The following is a 19,693-nucleotide window of genomic DNA, read 5'->3' as shown; positions in this document are numbered from 1 at the left end:
ACGGTCTTTCCTGGAATAAGGTACTGTTGAGTTGTTTGGGCTATACTCAAAATCAAGTAAATTCAACTTAAATTTAAGTATATTGAACTCAAGGTTGTGTATGAAAAACCTATCAATGAGCTGTGATTTTTGCCGTGGTCAAAGGGAAACTACCTTAAACATGGTTTAGGGGGACCCGGGGCTATTAAGGCAGTGGGGGTAATTGGGTCATTAAATGTGAAAAAAATGTCGTTTTTTATTACTTACATCGATAAAGCTGATTTTCGTGATTGCAACAATGTTTTTTTCCAACTCAGGAAACGTGAAAATAAGTTTAAAATTTAAAATAAAGAAATATGTTAACAGTCTGGATTTGACACTATAGGAAGGATTTGACATATCGAATTTCACGACAAATGATGCCCTGTCAGAAAAAATAGGGCATGTTTTCTCGGTTTTCCCGGAGGGTTTTTTTTATTTGACATAAACACCATCCATAGCATATAGTTTTTTTTTCATTTTGGGTGTTGTCCTGATAGGCCAGATGTAAACAACCGCAGTTTTCCTATGTATGGTTGCCAAGTTCACATAAGATTTATTTTAAAAAACAAAAAAATCGTTTTTACGTATTACAACGAAATTTTATTTGAAATAATGTTATATTATGTATATTGGACCTAAAATTTATTGAATGGAACGGAAAACTATATATAGCTTAATGACCCAATTCGAACCCTCTCGATTTCTCAGAAACTATTGTACGTTTCATTAGAAACGAGCCATTCAATCATTTTGAGGCGACGATTTGAATTGGCGCATTTGATAATAAATGCTGAAAAACATCGAAAAATATGTAAGTTTAATTACTTTAACTTAATTTGTCAAGAATACTGAAAAACATCGAAAAATATGTATTACCCAAGTTTAATGTGTGCTACTTAATTACTTTAACTTAATTTGTCAAGAAAACTGACTAAAAACTGTGCTTCTAAAATTTCAGGTTTTCGTATGTTTAATAAAACATAAGAATGCAATTTTTACACAAAATTGCATTACATTTTTTCAAGTGTCATTCATTCCATAAGAAATACATTGCGACGAATCGTGCGCCGAATAGCGCTAAGAATCTTGCTGCGACGAAAAATAATCGTCGCGTTTCCTTCGGAAAAGCATGGACAATAGCAAAACTTTCTGACTATCGTACATTTTCGTGGAACCGCTATTCTGAAACATTAATTTTGAGAGCTGAATTTGGTTCTTTGTTCTTTGTAGAAAGGATATACAATGTGTTTCGTTTTTTGCCATTCTCAAAACAAAAATCATTATAATAGAAAAACCGTGATTAAAACAACAAGTCAAAGTGAAAAAAATGGTAAGTGTTTTGGAAACCTTGAGGCTCCTAATTCATGCAATGATTTTTGTTTGAGTGGAAACACAGATATTTTCAAGACGCTCACCACTTTTGTGCGAAATGAGCGCACGGGACTATTCGGACCCCCTATTCCATCAACCACCGTTCAGCGGCTTGCGGCTGCGCACACCATTGCACACGCCACAGCCATGAAAATACATGGGCCGCCAATCGACAGCTGTGACTTACCAGATTAAATTTTCGTAAAGCAATTTTTTTGCTTCTTAAGAAGTGTCTTATAAATATTTCATAGGTAAAGATAATTCCATTGTTAAAAAATGAAAGAAAAATGACGGTCTGAATTTCCCCGTAGGGAGGTCCGAATTACCCCTACATTGTAAAAGTATGGAAAAATGTAGAGGTTTGCAAATCGTCGCCTAGTGCTGCCTTTGAGTGATGCAAATGAACCTTTTATGGCACCAAAATATATCTGAGGTTTCATACCAACAATTAAAACTTTTGACCGGTAAATTTTTTAACATCTATCCACCTAAAAGGGTGATTTGCTTAAGTAGGTCCTAATAGCCCCGAGTTCCCATACCTAATTTTACCTTATTCCACGATACCCCGTGATTGAGTCAAAAGAACTCAATTTCTTGTAAATCTGATACAAACATGGACATTAAATGCATTTTTTCATATTCGATGCAAATTTGAATTTCTAGGGTGATCTGCCTCTAATGGTCACTACAGTCTGCCTCTAATGCAGAGATACCAGATTTGCAGACAAGTCTGCAAATTCGCAGACTTTTAATTTAAGCTGCAGATTTCTTCGACGACGCAGATATTTGCAGATTTTTTAGTTTGGTTGCAGATATTTACAGATTTTTGAATGAAATGCTTTTGATTACACTAGCTTTCCTGACATTTTTGTTCTTCCCAGACTTTTAAAATTATTATTGCAGACATTTGAAAAAAGTAACTGGCATCTCGGCTCTAATGGTCACTACAGGGGGTGGGAGGTGTATTGTTTTTGTTCCAATTTTATGTAAGAATGTTCCAGCTGCTGATTGCTTTGAGGCTTTTTTTCAAAAAGACATCTACAATGAGTGACTTTCGTAGTTTACTTTCTCTTCTGTTAATAATTCGGTCGCTTTAACATAGACCCATCAACTCTTTACATAATATGGTAGTCAAAACCACCGTCTTTCGATCTTTACCTGTAATATAAGTGAAAAGTGCGATAGTGACTTCGTAAAAATCGAAAGAGAAAGTAAACAAAGAGAGTCACTCATTGTAGATATGTCGTTTTGAATAAGAGCTCTAGATTGGTTGATTCTGGCAACTTGAAACCGTAAGAAATATTAGGCAGGGATAGCGTAATGATGATTGGCAGTATTGCTATATTTATAGGAAAATATTGTCATTACTTTTGAAAAATAAAATAATTGTCGACAAATGAGTAAAAATTATCAAATTGAACAAAAATTGTGCGCTAAAGTAGAATTTACCATGCATTTGCCGAATATGTGGTTGATTGGCTTTAACAACAGAGATGCCAGATACTTTTTTCGAATGTCTGCAATAATAATTTTAAAAGTCTGGGAAGAACAAAAATGTCAGGAAAGCTAGTGTAACCAAAAGCCTTTATATTCAAAAATCTGTAAATATCTGCAATCAAACTAAAAAATCTGCAAATATCTGCAACCAAACTAAAAAATCTGCAAATATCTGCGTCATCGAAAAAATCTGCAGCTAAAATTAAAAGTCTGCGAATTTGCAGACATGTCTGCAAATCTGGCATCTCTGTTTAACAATAATAAGAAAGCAACCAATTTCAACAAACCATTTCAACGGTGCCCTTCATCAATATAGTGGATTCAAGATACAGTTGTGATTCACTGGTTGGTTACTTTTTAACTGGACCGCATTTAGTTGGAGCTCCGATAGTTGGACCATTGTCCAACTAAAAAGCATATGAATGTCAAAATCTCGCGTCAAATTCACTTTGACAATCAAACTGACATTAATTAGAGATGTGAGCAGGTGCATTTTCGGTCCAACAATCAAAACAAATTTGTTAGGTGGACAGAGGGTGCGACCCCCACTGATCGAGTGACCGAACTGAGAACTCACACATTTTCTGTCAAATTCGTACTGGCACCAATCGCATCCGACTTGATGGGGCGTTTGGTACTCATCACCCAATCGTCGTCCATCAGCAAGTGAGAGCAGTGAGAGAGCCACTCACACACTATCGACATCGACGACGATAGCTCCGTGCGTTTTTTTTTTGCGGATGCTTCTTCGCCGGATCGCGCAAATACAAGCTAAATTTGCGTACTAGACAGTTTTTTGGCTTCATTTGTTTACGTTTCCAGCATATTTAATCCGTGCATCGTCCGGCGGACGTTGTACACTCCCACCGAACTGGCTATGATACCGGTAAGTTAAGAAATCATTTCGATCGAATCTAACCTCAGTTGAAACCAAATGCTGGATTCAAGATACAGTTGTGATTCACTGGTTGGTTACTTTTTAACTGGACCGCATTTAGTTGGAGCTCCGATAGTTGGACCATTGTCCAACTCTCGACAAACATATGATTACGGCCTAAAAGCCAACTGTCAAAATCCACTTTGAATGGAAATTCTGGACAAACCGTTGCACGCCAATCACAGATGTTGGTAGTAAACGAAAGAGAAAAGTTTTCTCTTTCATAAACTGTTGTGAACCGTGTTCGGCTAGTAACGGTTTGTCCGGAATTTCCATTCAAAGTGGATTTTGACAGTTGGCTTTTAGGCCGTAATCATATGTTTGTCGAGAACTAAAAAGCATATGAATGTCAAAATCTCGCGTCAAATTCACTTTGACAATCAAACTGACATTAATTAGAGATGTGAGCAGGTGCATTTTCGGTCCAACAATCAAAACAAATTTGTTATGTCGTTTTCGCTTGAAGCAGAAACTAACTCAGTTTCGGACCTAACTGCTGTCAAACCGTTTGTTTGAAGCCAGTTTCCAACCTAGGTTATGCGCCACTGAACTGAAAACCGGGTTGGGTTCCAACCTGAAATATATTTCGGGTTCGCTCACACCACCGTTGTTTGGCGAGAACCCAACTCAGTTTCACTAAAAACGTTCGTTTGAAGCAACTAACCTGGGTTAGTTTCTAGGTTCTCAATCGAAAACGACATTAGGTGGACAGAGGGTGCGACCCTCTGTCCACCTAACAAATTTGTTTTAATTGTAAATTAAAACAACAAGTGCATGTTTTTGTTGTAAATTAAAACAACAAGAATCCACTTTCATTAACAAAAGCAGCAATACTGTTCAGAAGATTTCAGCAGGGGTTAATTGAGTTCTACAAGATGACGACACAAATGAACTCACGATGAATGATGTTCATGTTTGACAATTCTGGGTGGTTCGATTACTTCGTCAGCGGCGTGAGTTCGAGTCTAGGGGCAGATCACTCTAGAAATGTATAACAAATGTGCATCAAATTAGAAAAAATGCATTTAATTTCCATTTTTGCCTCAACTTTGCACTCCCTCGCAGAAAAGTTTGTTTAACAAACGTCTTACGCTGATTCACTTTGTTCGACGTTTTGTTGAATGTAGGGCTAATTTTTTGTAGCGTTTTGACGTCTTACACGCAACGCAAAATACATTATGGATTTCTATTTTGAAGGAAAGAAATGCATTTAATTTAGCTGATTTTTAAAAATGCATCACAAGTGATCTGCCCCTAGGTTTGAGTGCAACGTGCTCAAATATAAAAACTGAAATGCTGCGTCGACGATGCATTAACCAGTTGTGTTGACTAACTTGGAAATCAAATATAGGCGTTATTCTTAAATAGATTACCAAAAATTAAAATTATTCGCTTAACCAAATATTAAAACAAGAAAAAAAAACTCCGTACTGGACAAACGAGCCGCCACGTAAAGTCCATGTTTCGACACTCAATTTAAATATTCCTTTCTGATCGGGTAATCCAGCCGGTATGCTTACGGCCAATTTCTTCACTGGATGAAAACCGTTTTTCGCTGAAAATCAGTTTTCAGGTTGCTGGTGATTAATTAGCCGAAAACCGGTTTTCAACGAAAACCGGTTTTCTTCAAGTGAAGAAACTGGCCGTTACTGTTTCTAGTTCGTATTCAAGTTAGAATGCGTTGGGTCACTGAAGCCGGAATACTATTTAGAACTAGGCTCATTTCCGGCTAAACTTTGCTGAGAAGTTGGATGCATTTCTTGTGCCCTAATAAACATAGTATGATTTAAGAGCCCAACGACGTGTTCAGATTTTAAAAATGCATCACAAGTGATCACAAGTAGGTTCAGGGTATCATCAAATACAAATTAAATACGCCAAGGTCCCATACAAAATGGTAATAATTTTTTGGCTCACCAAGGAGGCGAATTAAACAACCCAATTCGTCTTAACAAGTAAAAGTCGTCGGAAAAAACGAAACTGGCATCGCTACCTGATCAAAGTGTGCTTTTTGTTTTAATTTTTTTTTCAGTTTGTTTATTTATGTGATTGGATGTGATAGTGAAGGATTGGACTGGTTCAATAGGTAAATTATCTTTTCGACAATCGCATTAAACCCGTGAACAATACACACCACTAATTTTTGTTTTTTTAATTCTGTATCATCAAACGGAATATTGTATAATGTATCTGTGGAAAGAGATGTGCAACCCAAACGACTCCAATCTGATCAGGCAGGATGCGGTTAACTACATTGTTAGCGTGCAGACGCGTGCGTAATTAATTTCAATAGTTAAAAAGTTTACAAAAATGGTATATCCTAATTCGATATTATTATTCCTATAATTTCAGTCGAAATCTACGCTAAAGCAGTTTTCTACCAGGGTTCACCAAAAAATCCAGGAAACGGAGGCGATGATTGGATGTACACTGAGAGCTAACACTCGTGATGTTCCGTCCGTTCCGGCGCATACTCCATATACGTTTTTATATCATTTTCCGAAGAAATTTCAACTTGAGCATGCATTGAGGTCTTGGAACGTTTGTTTCACGATAAATGGCTTTTTTAAATCATCTAAAACTCGTGTGCTGATTGGACTCGGGTGACCTCCGGAAGGCTAATCTTCGAAATTGGTGATTTTGCGCCCCTCTCACATTCAGATGCGAGAGAAAAGTCAGAAGCAGCTCGGAATGGGAGTGAACATACCCCACATCAGAAAGGATGGCCCACAGTGTAGTTTTAGGCTGGATTTGTATGAGAAATTATCATTGCATCCCACTTCCGGACAGTAAATCATTACTCGTTTGGTTATGTGTGTTTGCATGCACGACTGCAGTACGTCTTGGTAGAACTTTTTGAACACTGAGTGCAAGGAAAATGAGCATCGCCTGTTGTGGAAGACGGGAGATTTGACGAACGCTTAGTTTGCTTGCTTCACAGTATTCATAGTTTCTATAAGGTGTTACTGTTTACAAATCTCACCTGTGTATGTTCGATTGTGCCGCTGGAGATCAACATTGCTTTTTGGAAATTCTATCACAACCCCTGAAAATTTGTGAGCAAATCGAAAGTAGAGAACAAAACCAAGCAAGACCTGTTGTCTAGATTTATTTCTAGATACCAGGTCTTGCTTAGTTTTGTTCTTTATTTTCGATTTTCAGAAATCACGAGACTGAAAAATCCAAAATAAAACAACTACGACCATTCCAACTTCTTTCACAGGCGTATCTTTAAACTCCAAAATCATTTCTATCCTATTTGTCGAACGAATCCAAATTCAAATACAACCTATAACTTACAGAATCAGCATGCATACCACATATTTTTATTAGTGAAATAATGAACGGATAAGCATCCTTCAAAATCTCGAGTACTTTTTCAAATGGACGTAAGTAAAAATGAGAGATTCTCTATGAGGTCTTTCTCTTCTGTTCATTACTCGGCCATTTCAACATTTACTACTCTACTCTTTGCATAATATTGTAGTAAAAACCGTCGGCTTTCGATATGTACTGGAAAATTAGTACAAAGTGTTGTAATGATGTCGTAATAAACGAAAGAGAAAGTAAACAAAGAGAGACTCTCAATGTTACTTACGTCCATTTGAAAAAGTACTCGAGAAATGTTCTTATCAAGCTGCGCTCATCTATCACGCATTACTTTCTACTGAAGGATGCATATTTTGTCAGATATGATAGGTACGAATTCTAGAGCTCCATCTTATTGAGACTTGAACATATTAATCATTACGACATAAATGCGCTTGACGGCATAGATATGTGTTCGAAGTTGGTTGAAATATGATTAACTCGACTGAGCATTTCGCGCGGTAACGTTAAGGCATTTCAGGGAATCGTAATGTAGAATTTTATTTGGCATTTGGCATATTGAGATCTGAAAAGGCTACTGAAAATATATAATCAAATTCATATTTTTATTCTTACCGTTGTTCCCCTGATCTTGCGAATGGTTCCCAAGACGTTCAATGTTAACCTTCCACCAGTCACGTTAGTACACTGAAGTGCACGCTGTTCTGAAAATCTAGCGAAATCGTCTTAGGGCAACAGCGGCTGCTCGTTCAGTGGGCCATAAGCGCGACTTTCGGAGGGTTAAACTAAGTATCACAGTTTTGCTATGCATCGCGTATTTACCAAAATCGTGTCTAATTCGATCAACAACGATGAGCTGCACTGGTCGAAATGAAACGTTTTGATCAGTGCTAAATAATAGATCGGAACACGTAAGCTTCCTTCTGTAAAACAGCGACGATTAGATAATCACACTGGGTGGTTACAGGGAGAACTGTCACGATGAATAAAGCTGCGAAATTGCCCTCTATGGTAACGTTTCTTAAAAGTATATTGAGCTTTCTTACACTAGTAATGCATCTACAGCGAAAGGAACTAAAGAGCTTGTTAGATTTACGATCTTCCATACTAACGGTTGCTAAAATAAGGCCAAATCAGAACGATTTGATAGCTTACGGCTGCTTGTGTTAGAAATATCACCATCGCCGAGAGGCAGAAAATCATCCAGGTAATCGGATTTTCCTTGGTGCATGTTAAAATCTGATCTTCCGGGACGGTAGGAGAAAACTGCAAGTAGCAATAACGCTCGAAATATCAAAAATCGAGTTTTCGTTTTGAAATTTTCGAAAGGAGGTTTTTATAGTTTGGCTTCACAAGGGATAAAGAAGAACCTAGTTTTGGATTGCACATCACCTGCAGTCTTTCAAATTGCACAAAATCAAGCACTTTTGTTCATAAGTCGTTCATGTGCTCTATTGTTGCATTTTAGGTTGAAAGATGACAATGTCAATCTGATATTTTCTTGAGTTTACCTCACTCACGCTTTGTACCGTAGATCTGATTACTCCCGACTACATTACAATGTAGGCAACTTTAGGCAGCTTTTGCTTGCATTTTAAATCTCGAATTCCTTTTTTCAATACTGGAAGCTCAGAGCTGTGGTAGAAATTGCAACAAAAAGAATGATAGTTTAGTAAACCTTGCTTATTTTCAGTGTCCGTAGGACCCTTGAATATGTATCTTCAGGAATAACGCCTGAAAATAATACAAATATTATTTAAAACATTAAATTTTAATAATCAAATTCAATATCTTGTCGGGTTCTTTTTCAGATTCTTTGAATAATAAATAATCAATAGCTATGGTAACGGTGATTTTCTTTTTTTAGGTGCAGGGCTGCCAATTTCTAAATATTTAATCAAAGTACACTGTCATTCTGACAGTGTACCTTTATCGGTGTACCAGGGTTATAAAATGTGTCCTCGAAAAATCGTTAGAGCATTCCGTATTAACATATTTGTATTTGGTATCATCCAAGCACTATGTGAAATCGTTGCACTATATGGGTTAAAGTTCGTGTATAATTTTTGTTTATTAGGGTTTGCCCATCACGCGGTAAATTTCTAATTAGAATCGGTTGTGTCTCTGGAGCCGGAATACGAGCTGGAACCAGCCGGAATTTCAGTTCATTTCCGGCTGAGCTTAACTGGGTACGTTCTGTGCGTCAAAACGTTCCATGCTGTTGATATTGTGTGTGAGAGCTGGTGTAATGTGTGAGCCTATGTAACTAATTTTGACGTTCTGTCGTCTTGTTGTACTGGTGACGGAAGGCTGATGAATCGAGGGGAACGACACTCCTTGATTTGTTGATGAAATGAACATAAAATTTATATTTCTGAACGGATTGATAAAGATTTACATTAGTTAGTTCGAAATGGATTCGCATTTTCAACATTGCCAGAAAAAGTTTCAAATGGCCGAAGATGATTTGAAATGTGTCATGAAAAACAAAATGAAATGCTCGAAATTCACGTTTTGACAGCTGCAGTGCTCGATGAAACCAAAACAAAACATTACCAGCAGCATAACTGCATGACCAAATCAAAACAAAAACAAATTTTGTTGCCAGAAATGTTGAAAGATTCAAACATTGAGTATACAGAGTTGCCAGTTCCATCAAAATCGTCGAAATTCGAGCAAAATTTGCTCGAGATTGGATAGATTTTTTGTAATTTCTTCGATTTTTCTTAACAATGCTCGATTTGCTAGAACATTGTCAAAATTTTCTAAAATTGCCGGAAAAAGTACGAATTCGTGTAAAACTGAACGGAATAAAACAATAATTCTGAAGTGATGTTCCCCTCGTGATGAATCATGAAAATTGCACACAAAAAATATGTGCCAAATCAATCTACATATTTTTATCAGTGTACATAATACAAGTTTAAACTTTTGCTATTATCATTATGCCCTTGTGAAAAATTATGCGATAAAACGTCATTCTTTGACTGCCATTCCTCTTGCTCTTCTAAACAAAAAAGTTGCATGGTCGCTGCCGAACAGAAGAGTGTGCATTTATGAAATTAAATTCTCGATAATTAGTTTATTAATTGTACTAGTTATCGATTATACACAATGTTAACTCTGAAGGGAACAATGCTAAGTCGTCTCGTATCCCAATCAGCTTTGATGATCAACGCCCGTTTGCTGCATATTTCCGCGGTGGATCTGGCAGCTCGTAAAGGTACTCGAGAAAAGGCACGTAAGGCAAAGGTGAAAAAAGTAGTGGAGAAAATCGGTTTTATTCGACATGACATGAGAAATAAGGGAAAGTAAGTAGAATTTATTAATGCAACTTTATTACAATAAATATTCTAAAATTTCACTATAGATTGAACTTGAAACAAGTCAACAAGCACATTGACGATAGCTGGAAGCAGGTTCCCACTGATAATTGCTGGGTAAGCAAATACTACAAATGGAGAGTGTATACCGTCGAAGAAGCTATCAAATGCCATCGAGAGACGCATCACCCGACCATGTACAATGTACCGAATGCACCGCTCTACGCCCACATAGAATTGAATATGCAAGCGGAAAAGATCACTCGTTTCGTGGATAATTTTCAGAGAATGGTTGCCATTCCACACAGGTTCGAACACAACGAGAATCGAAACATTATTGTTTTCGCCAAAGGTCAAGACGTCTTGAAAGAAGCGACTGATGCTGGTGCTACTCTTGTCGGTGGAGTAGAATTAATCAAGGAAATCCAAAACGGTGATCTGCAGCTTACAGAATACCCGTTCGTACTGGCCCATCCAAATATTCTGCCAGATTTAGTCGTCATCCGAGGCTTACTGAAAAAGAGCAAGTTCCCAAACCCCCGGCAGGGCACCCTTGGTGTTAATATACCGGAAATGATTGAAAGATTTTCGCATGGAATTCAATATTCAGCGACGAAGGACGAAAATCAAAAAGATTTTGGTTCCATAGTAGCCTGCTTAGGTACGCTTGAGATGGAAGATAAGCACTTGGAACAGAATCTGTCAACGCTGCTGCTGGATGTGGATTCGATGCGACCGAAACGCGAAGGTAAGTTTATCACACGAGTTCTTCTGAAGAGTCCGCCCTCTGGAGAAACACTGAAAATTGATCCGTTCCTGTATGTGCCGGAGGAAGGAAAAGCTGCCCCGAAGAAGGGTTCTGCGGCTGAAGAGGCCGCCGAAGAGTCCGATGAGGAGGATGAGCAAAAGTCGGCTGCAGTGAGCAATTGAAGCTGGATAGCGAGGCAATAGTAAACAGAATCATTCATGCAAAAATACTTGTTTCATTCTTAAAGATAGTCCCTTATCCTTTAATGGTTCGAACGGTTTAATGGTGTACTCAGGCATTGCTTTCGATCCTTAACCAGCTAGACTATCAGATTGACCTTTGCCAATCCAAACGGTTACGTTTATCAAGCTTGTCGTAGCTTAAGGAATAATTAGTTTTGGAAGGTTTCCATCAAGTTAAATTTCAACCTTACAAAGTCATTATCTTGGAAAAGGCAAAAAAACAGTTGTTTTGCACACTGTTGGCAAAATGTACAAAAAATCAAGTATTTCAACAATGCCCTGAATACATCGATTGATTTTCAAGAAGATTGTGTAAAAAATTGTAGAGAAAAAACTGCTTCATTCGTTTTCAAAAAAGGCTCCTTCTTGAGGCGTTCTTAGTTGAGCCTTAAGTACTAAAATCCAAACAAAAATTTTCTTGGGGTAGCTCTTGAACAAATTTGGCGCCATCTATGAACTGCTAGTATAAACATTTTGGCCCTTGACCTTAACCGATTTAGGCGCCACCATGTCATTCTAACCCGCCCGGAGGTATCTACCAGAATTCCCCCAAGATTGCCAGCAGCGAAATACAATGTCTGGCAGAATTACTGGGGGTCTGGCTGGCAGAACTCTGCCGGGCTATGGGCACAAATGTAATAAAGGTTATTGACGGTTTTTCTGCCAGACACGCACCGGCAGGATCGGTTTTGTACCGCTTCGGGTTCTACTACACATTTTAATGGGATTTTCGATTGATTGACACCGGTGTAGTGGATTGCACTGGTTTTGCACTTTCTAGCAGAAGTGTCAATGGAACATACCCAGTTTTCTACACTTCTGATAGAAAGTGCAAAACGATGCAGTTTCAGTGCACTCCACTACACCGGTGTCAATCAATCGAAAGCCCCATAAATTTTGAAGAATATTGCACAGTTCACACCAAATCGAACTGCACAGTTTGAAAATGTGATGAGTCAAAAGTGTGATCAAAAGTGCAACTCCTTTGACCTGACAGATTTTTGACATTTGGGGTTTTCGATTGATTGACACCGGTGTAGTGGAGTGCACTGAAACTGCACCGTTTTTGCACTTTCTAGCAGAAGTGCAGAAAACTGGGTATGTTCCATTGACACTTCTGCTAGAAAGTGCAAAACCAGTGCAATCCACTACACCGGTTTCAATCAATCGAAAATCCCAATTGAAAAGTGTCAAAAACACTTCTTCTTACCCACTGAGACGTCCAAAAAATTGTTTCAAAATCGTTCGACACGGGTCCAACGATGGACGTTTGTTGAACGGTTATTTGGACGTTGTCCAAATTGGTCTAACGATCGTCCTTCATTGGACGATTTTGAAACCAACCGTTCTTAGAGGGTATACTTTTATTAGCTGTTAGGTTTGCATGGCTGCCAGTCTCGCGGTTTTCATAATATATTTCTCGACAAACATATGATTACGGCCTAAAAGCCAACTGTCAAAATCCACTTTGAATGGAAATTCCGGACAAACCGTTACACGCCAATCACAGATGTTGATAATAAACGAAAGAGAAAAGTTTTCTCTTTCATAAACTGTTGTGAACTGTGTTCGACTAGTAACGGTTTGTCTGGAATTTCCATTCAAAGTGGATTTTGACAGTTGGCTTTTAGGCCGTAATCATATGTTTGTCGAGATTTGATCGAAAAAGTTAATTTTTTGTCGATTTCGTATCATTTCATTTGGCAACCGTGGAAAAACTGTGATATATCACTGTGATATATCAGCTATAGCGAAGTGCATCAAAAATCCAACTTTCAAAGCAATTAACAATAAGTTCTTTTAAAATATTTTAAATTATTGTGTTTTTTCAAGAAGTGTACACTTACCCAAACATCGCCATCAGCTCAAATTCTCTGTCAATGTCACTGACAAGTGACAGTCAGCAAAGTGCAAACATCATAATGGAGAGCTGGTGGTAAACAAGTACGCCCGCTAGTTATTTTAGGCCATTTTCTACAGAATTTCACCGATATAATAGTGTTAAAATCGTAGATATAGAATATTATAGTGTATATTTATTAAAAACCACTATCATGATGAAATCACATGTAGCGAATGCCTTTTTCTTACTACTATCACTGTACGCTCTAGGCAATGGTGAGTCAGATGCAGTTTTCCATTTATTTCAATTTTCTCTAATCAAATCTTTTTGTAGCTCACTCCCAAAGAATCAAGGATGATATGTATACTCCAATCAGCGGAGCTCATTGTTTCCGTCGGTTAAACGGAACACACGTCACAGGTTGCAGCTCCCAACTGGGCGGATCAGTGGGCGTTCTTCATTTCATCCGATCGGCAGCAGATATTGATTTCGTCACGAATCAACATCCAGCTCCGCCGTACGCACCCGTCATTCCACCACATCTTTTTACACGGGAGAATATCCTACAACTGCGTGACCGCGGTGGGCAGCACATTTCCGCTGTTGTGCTGATAAATAATGCGACCCTGCTGAACTATTACAGCCAAGAGTCGCGGTGTCCGAATCAATTCAGTAATTTGATAGCGGCCGGACAAGAGGAAGCTTGTAGTGTAGCAAACCCGGAACGCAGTTGGAACCCATGGGGAACTGGATTATTGCTGGAAGATTTCCCCTTTCCGATTTATTATGTGGCGGATCCAGTCGAGATTTCTAAATTGTACGATTGTTTCGAGAAGTTCAACAACTATGACTTGGAGAATCAGCATAAACGGAGCTTGTGTAGTATCCAGGTTAACGCGTTCATGTCGGCAGCTGTGGATTCTAGAGTTTGCCTGGCGAGATCATTGTTTTTCAACTCGTTGAATCCGGTTAAATTCTGTGACCCACTGCAAGGAAAAAATGTGTTCGCTTCACTATTCCCGAGGGTTCAAGTAAACATTGAAGATCGAAAGGTAGATGTGACAGAGAGAATAATTCTTCTGTCGACCAGAATGGATACAACCACAATGTTCGACGGAATTGGTCTTGGAGCTATGGATTCACTTGTACCTTTCACAATTCTTATGTCAATTGCTCACTTTCTGGCAAAGGTATTGCCGGAGCGAGTGAATTCAGCCGATCCAAACGTTCTGTTTGTGTTCTTTAATGGAGAATCCTATGACTATATCGGTTCGCAGCGTTTTGTGTATGATTTGCAGAAAGGGGCGTTCCCCACCAAAGGCGGTCTTTCGAATCCGATTTCGTTGGATAATATCGATCTTATGATCGATATCGGAACGATGGATGATCTTAACAATATCAAAATTTATCATGCATCTCAATTGACTACCGTTTCTCGAATTTCGCAGCTGCTTGAGCGAATCAATCTATCTTTTCGGTTTAACATTCAAACAGAAGTACCAATACTAACAAAAAATTTACCCCCTGTATCATCAAATTCGTTCCTGCGCGAGAATGCTTCGTTCCCTTCAGTGATTCTCACGTCCACTGCAGGAAATCGCTTCTATCATTCCATCTACGATGACAATGAAAACCTTAAATTCGTTTATGGAAACCATTCGAAAGATGTTGATTATACCCAGCTGGAGAATCTGTCAACGCGAAACACATTTTTTGTTGAGGATTCCATCCAAATGCGCATCCGAAACGTTTCGTCCCTTTTGGGAATGGCTATATTTGAGCTGATCACCAGAACATCGTACGCTGCCCACTTTGGAACTAATAGCGTCCTTATCGACGAATTTCTGTACTGCTTTCTTCATTCAGCAGATTGTCCGCTGTTTCATGCAGCTGCCAAGCCCGATTCTCCGAAAGCCTTCCCAGTTCCGCCGACTCGTTACATCAGTGTTCACGCGACTCTGCCATCGGAAGCATCCGGATGGATCCACCGACTGCTGGGTCTCCTGGTAGGCCAGAAAGTGAACAACACCACCAAAGCCGAATGTCAAGGATTGCATCTACCGTACAACTGGTACGCCGGCTATTCCGGTCTCGGAGAGTGCCACCTGACTACTCAAAACTTCACACAAGCAATGTCACCGGCTTTCCTGAACGATAGCTATGACTTTGCATCCGGGCGTTATTCCACCTGGACTGAATCAACGTGGCGTGAGATGTCGGCAAGAATCTTCCTTCGGCCTTCTGCGTCCCACGAAACTCTCACCCTGTCGGTTGGGTTGATCGTACTGGTGATCTCGTTCGTGCTGGTGTTTCTCATCAACAGCCGTTCAGAGGTGCTGTTCAATCAGAGCACCTCGACCATTCCGTAAGTAGAATTTTATTATATGCAACATTTTCTCAAGCTAACTAGCGAGCTGCTCTAATTTCAATTGAAATTCAATTGTCTACGTCCATCAACGTACAATAATGTTACTCACGAAGATTTATCTATTTTAGAATTGCTCCACCCACGCAGTGCTGAACGTTCGTTCCTGAGACTGTTGGACTTAGCAATGAAATGTTCTATAGCAAGCCTAACCCATTCTAAGCATCTTTAGAAAACTCTTTTATTCACACACACTCGGATCTTAGCATAAAGACTAATTTAGCTATTTTGTTAATTTATGATAATTCTGCGGCCGACATTAGGCAGTAAGTAAAAAATAAGTATGAAATAAATTATTGACCAAAACCACACCACACTCGGCCGTTTCCTAATTACCCTACCTATCTAGTGGTTGTATTAAACTGATCAAAATACTCCAATGTCGGTCGATTCTGGTAAACTATTAGTGTTCGCTTCTGTTCGTCAGAAAGTTCCAAATTTTCCTGTTTGATCCTATCGGCCAATTCCCGGCGGTGTCGGTTCAGTTCTCGATCCTTCCAAACAATCATTTGATCGAATTGGTTTGCCAGCTTATCCCACGTTTGTTTGTTGTCGTTTTGTTCCTGCTGGCGACGCTGCAGCTCCTGTCTTTGCTGTTCCTGTGCATCTCGAACTTGCTGCATCTCTTCTGAACTCATGCCCTTGTATGCGTAAGGAATTATTCGGTTAGATCCTAGGCTACTTTTAGCCACATCTGGGTTCTCCGTAAGAATATCACTCGTCAAATGATTGTAGATCTCAGCCATGTTATCTTCTTCATCTTCACGCTTCCGCTGGTTCCGATCGTATTCCTGCTGTTCTTTCAGTTGTCGGTTGAATTGGCTGATCGCACCTTGAAGCTTATTTCGCGAATTACGCTTTTCGGCCGTCAGCTGTTGTACGCGCCGTTCTCTGGCTTCCATAGCTTCTTCCAGACATTTCTCCGCTGCCACACGATCTATTTCAGCCTGTCGTTTTTCACGTATCTGCTGTTCCAGCCAGGACCGTTGCTGTTGCATCTGCAGTCGCTTTCGTTGCTTTTCCGACAAGTCTTCCCCTTCAAACTTCTGTGCACCGGAAACCGTCAAGCGGGGATCATCGTCGCCGATGCGAGCCGGAAGCGATTTCTTTAAACCGTTCGGATCAAAAAGATCAAAATCTCGTGACTGTTCCGGACGTTGGCAAAGCGCTCGGAAATTGTTGATTTCGCTGTCTAACTGATGCCGCAAAAGCTGCTGCTCTCTGTGCTTAAGCAGCACCATTTGATTCTGGCGCTGTTGTTCTTGTTCAAATTTACGCTTCCGCTCAAGCGCTTCCTGTTCAAGGCGATGTTTTTCTTGTAGCTGGTTCTCTAGGGCCGTAGTATCGATCTGCAACGGTAAACTGTTTGATTCCTAGGGAAATTAATTAGAAATGACAATACGTTACACCAATGACACGTTGCCGGGCGTTGAAAATTCGTTGCCTGCGCACTTGCTCAAACTGTCGACGACGTTCGATGGCGGCAGCTTCCTTTCGGTCCTGGTGCTTGATAAATAGAGCATTAAGCATCGCTATTCTGCCTTTTCACTGTTAAAATTGAAAGGAACAACTCGGAAAAACTTCACAGGAGTGAACTTTTAGTTTATTATTACACGACGAATAACTGCAGGTAACAGAACGCTTTACCATGGCGATGAATAATATAATGGTTGCTATTGGCAACGAGCGCAAAAATATTGGTTTTCCATTATCTGGAAAAACAGGAAATAATTCGGAGCTAAAGAAAGAGACGATTGTTCATACCTTCTCTTTTTTGTCTACTAATAGTAACAAAAAGTAGAAAACAGGAGCAAGTTTTTTTACCCAACTTGCTACAGTAAAGTTGGAGGCAAGAATTGGAATAAATCAAATTGTCAGTGCCTGCTTGAGAACACGTGCTCAGCCTGCCCAATCTGCTTCAACATATAGTTCATATTATTTCATGATGAAAAATATCTATTATTACATATATTAAAATAAATAGGATAGATTAACATTTACACTTTTAGGATAACATCACATATCGTTTTGACTAGAATGTCAGCAGTTCCCTCATAACATATCCCTCACTGGTACACTGGCAGGAGACCTTTCTCATTCAAATTTAGAATCGAATCAGCAATAACTCGCGCGGAACTTCGTAGATATCCCCCACTCAGCAGCATTATCAGCGGAACGTGCCATGCCCGTGCCATCTCAAACACAATTTCATCCCGTTCGATAACTCCTTCCGGTGTAATGTCAAGAATACCGAGTGGATCACCTTTCAAAACGTCCGTACCAGCATTGTACACTACAAAATTCGGTCTAAACTCTGTAAACGACCTGGTCAAATTGGTTCGTAGCTTCTGCAAATACTCGCTGTCTTCAGTGTGTGGCTTTAGCTCAACGGCTCTCCGAATTGCTAGTTTGGCTTCTTGATCCTTCGGATAGATTCGATAATTGTACATATCCATTATAAACACGCTACTGTCATCCATTAAATCTCTGGCGTAACCGTTACCCTGATGGGCATCTAAATCTAGAATTAAAACACGCTCTATGCCTTTTCCGCTGGACTGCAACATTTTAACGGTTATGGTAATATCAGCGTAAGGACAGAAACCTCCTCCGCGGTCAGCACTGCAGTGGTGAAATCCCCCTCCCAAATTGATGGCCCAACCTGTCCCAGTGGGCGAAGCCAGAGCAAGCTTTGCAGCCAAAACCGATCCAGCCGTTTGATAACGCATTGGACGTAGATAACTCCGTTGAACTATGTAGTTTGGCACAAAAATCAATGGCGGGATCTCGGCTATCTTGGCTACGTTGACGCTCCACTGCAGAAATATGAAATAAACAAAATGTGAACCTACTCATAAGCCACGTACTGACCTTCAAGCTTCCGATATAGCGTTTGGTGTGCACTTCCAATAGATCATCTGTACCGATCTCGACGGGTTTAGAGACATCATCATCGCTAAGGATTAGATTCCCTGCTTTTAGTAGTTTGTAGATGTGTTTTCCTTTGGCCGCATCGAATGGATGCAACTTTTGGAGACCGCAAAATCTTACACCATATTCCGGGCGATAGATGATTGGAAGTATGCCACTGCGTGGTGTCCGTTCGTTTTTAAGTGCCCCTCCACTCGGGTCTAGGTTCTGGTTGAGCTTATCTTCGCTGTCGCCATTCGTTCCAGCTCGAAAGCAGCTCAGTTTGAGGCACATATTCGAAACCGGATGATCGCTATGAGAGATGAGACTATGACACTCTTTTTAATACTTAAGAGGTTTCGTTTAATTAATGCACAATAATTACTGCATACTCTTTCACAAAGATGCTGCTGTTTGTAAACATTGATGGAAAAGTTCAAGGCCAACATCTTGTCGCCAGAGTAGTATTGCGAATCTCGTTGAAAATTCACATATCGCCGAACGCGCTCATTCAAATATTACACGGTGCTACAAATTAAAAAAAGTACTTAGTAATCTGTAAAACATTGTAGGTCTAATCAAATACAATTTAATTTATTTAATATTCCCTAAAAAACTTGATTTATAACAAACATATTTTTGAAGGTTTCGGCACTAGAAGCCTTTGTACGCGGTAATTTTTCAACCTATTTTCAATTTGAGTGTTCTGGAAAGAAGAAATAATGATCTTTCGAAAGGTATGCTGATGATTATAAGTGTTAGTTAGTTGAAATATAAAAATTGCTGAACATTTTTGGTTAGAAGAGATTTTGTTTAAAAAAAATAGAAAGAACATTTAATTTTGCATCCAACGACCTGTTTATCATAAGAAAATTGGTTGAAAAGGGCAGAGAATTTTTTTCTCCAAATTAGAAACTTGCTCGCATGACTTTTTAAGAAGACGTTCTCATAAAATTTTCAAGCAATGTCGATGGTATGGATCATCTACTTCACCTCTCCGGATAAGGACTGCTAACCATTCTCACTACAATGCAGACGAAATGCAA

At 39.3% G+C, this 19,693-nt stretch overlaps 5 protein-coding genes and 1 long non-coding RNA gene across 11 annotated transcripts in view; 3 read left to right on the top strand and 3 right to left on the bottom strand.

Moving 5' to 3' along the window:
- The window catches only part of LOC131676984 (ankyrin repeat and KH domain-containing protein mask), a 115,138-nt gene that overhangs the window by 47,916 nt on the left and 47,529 nt on the right, over nt 1-19,693 (bottom strand). The window lies entirely within an intron of this gene.
- Nucleotides 5,875-6,552, top strand: LOC131676994 (uncharacterized). The gene is made up of 3 exons (XR_009303267.1): nt 5,875-5,912; nt 6,027-6,098; nt 6,179-6,552. It is a non-coding gene; the product is annotated as an uncharacterized LOC131676994 (long non-coding RNA).
- On the top strand, nt 10,157-11,454 carry LOC131676990 (large ribosomal subunit protein uL1m). The gene is made up of 2 exons (XM_058956461.1): nt 10,157-10,467; nt 10,527-11,454. The coding sequence occupies exons 1-2, from the start codon at nt 10,271-10,273 to the stop codon at nt 11,407-11,409; spliced, it is 1,080 nt and encodes a 359-aa protein (XP_058812444.1). The 5' UTR covers nt 10,157-10,270; the 3' UTR covers nt 11,410-11,454.
- Nucleotides 13,378-15,949, top strand: LOC131676985 (nicastrin). The gene is made up of 3 exons (XM_058956454.1): nt 13,378-13,587; nt 13,646-15,677; nt 15,809-15,949. The coding sequence occupies exons 1-3, from the start codon at nt 13,524-13,526 to the stop codon at nt 15,831-15,833; spliced, it is 2,121 nt and encodes a 706-aa protein (XP_058812437.1). The 5' UTR covers nt 13,378-13,523; the 3' UTR covers nt 15,834-15,949.
- On the bottom strand, nt 15,674-17,276 carry LOC131676988 (RIB43A-like with coiled-coils protein 2). The gene is made up of 2 exons (XM_058956460.1): nt 17,145-17,276; nt 15,674-17,086 (listed from the first exon to the last, which is right to left on the bottom strand). The coding sequence occupies exons 1-2, from the start codon at nt 17,265-17,267 to the stop codon at nt 16,079-16,081; spliced, it is 1,131 nt and encodes a 376-aa protein (XP_058812443.1). The 5' UTR covers nt 17,268-17,276; the 3' UTR covers nt 15,674-16,078.
- LOC131676987 (histone deacetylase 11) lies at nt 17,803-19,134 on the bottom strand. Of its 2 annotated transcripts, none has more exons than XM_058956459.1 (3): nt 19,033-19,134; nt 18,609-18,975; nt 17,803-18,553 (listed from the first exon to the last, which is right to left on the bottom strand). In XM_058956459.1, exons 1-3 carry the CDS (start codon nt 19,035-19,037, stop codon nt 17,804-17,806), a joined length of 1,122 nt encoding a protein of 373 aa, XP_058812442.1. In that variant the 5' UTR covers nt 19,038-19,134; the 3' UTR covers nt 17,803. The 2 variants fall into 2 exon arrangements, with proteins under 2 accessions (XP_058812442.1, XP_058812441.1); XM_058956458.1 differs by having other exon boundaries at nt 19,040-19,086.

The sequence above is a fragment of the Topomyia yanbarensis genome, chromosome 1, assembly GCF_030247195.1.
Source record: "Topomyia yanbarensis strain Yona2022 chromosome 1, ASM3024719v1, whole genome shotgun sequence".
Taxonomy (NCBI): domain Eukaryota; kingdom Metazoa; phylum Arthropoda; class Insecta; order Diptera; family Culicidae; genus Topomyia; species Topomyia yanbarensis.
Note: the sequence above shows the minus strand (reverse complement) of the source record. Positions and strands in the feature narration are given on the sequence as shown.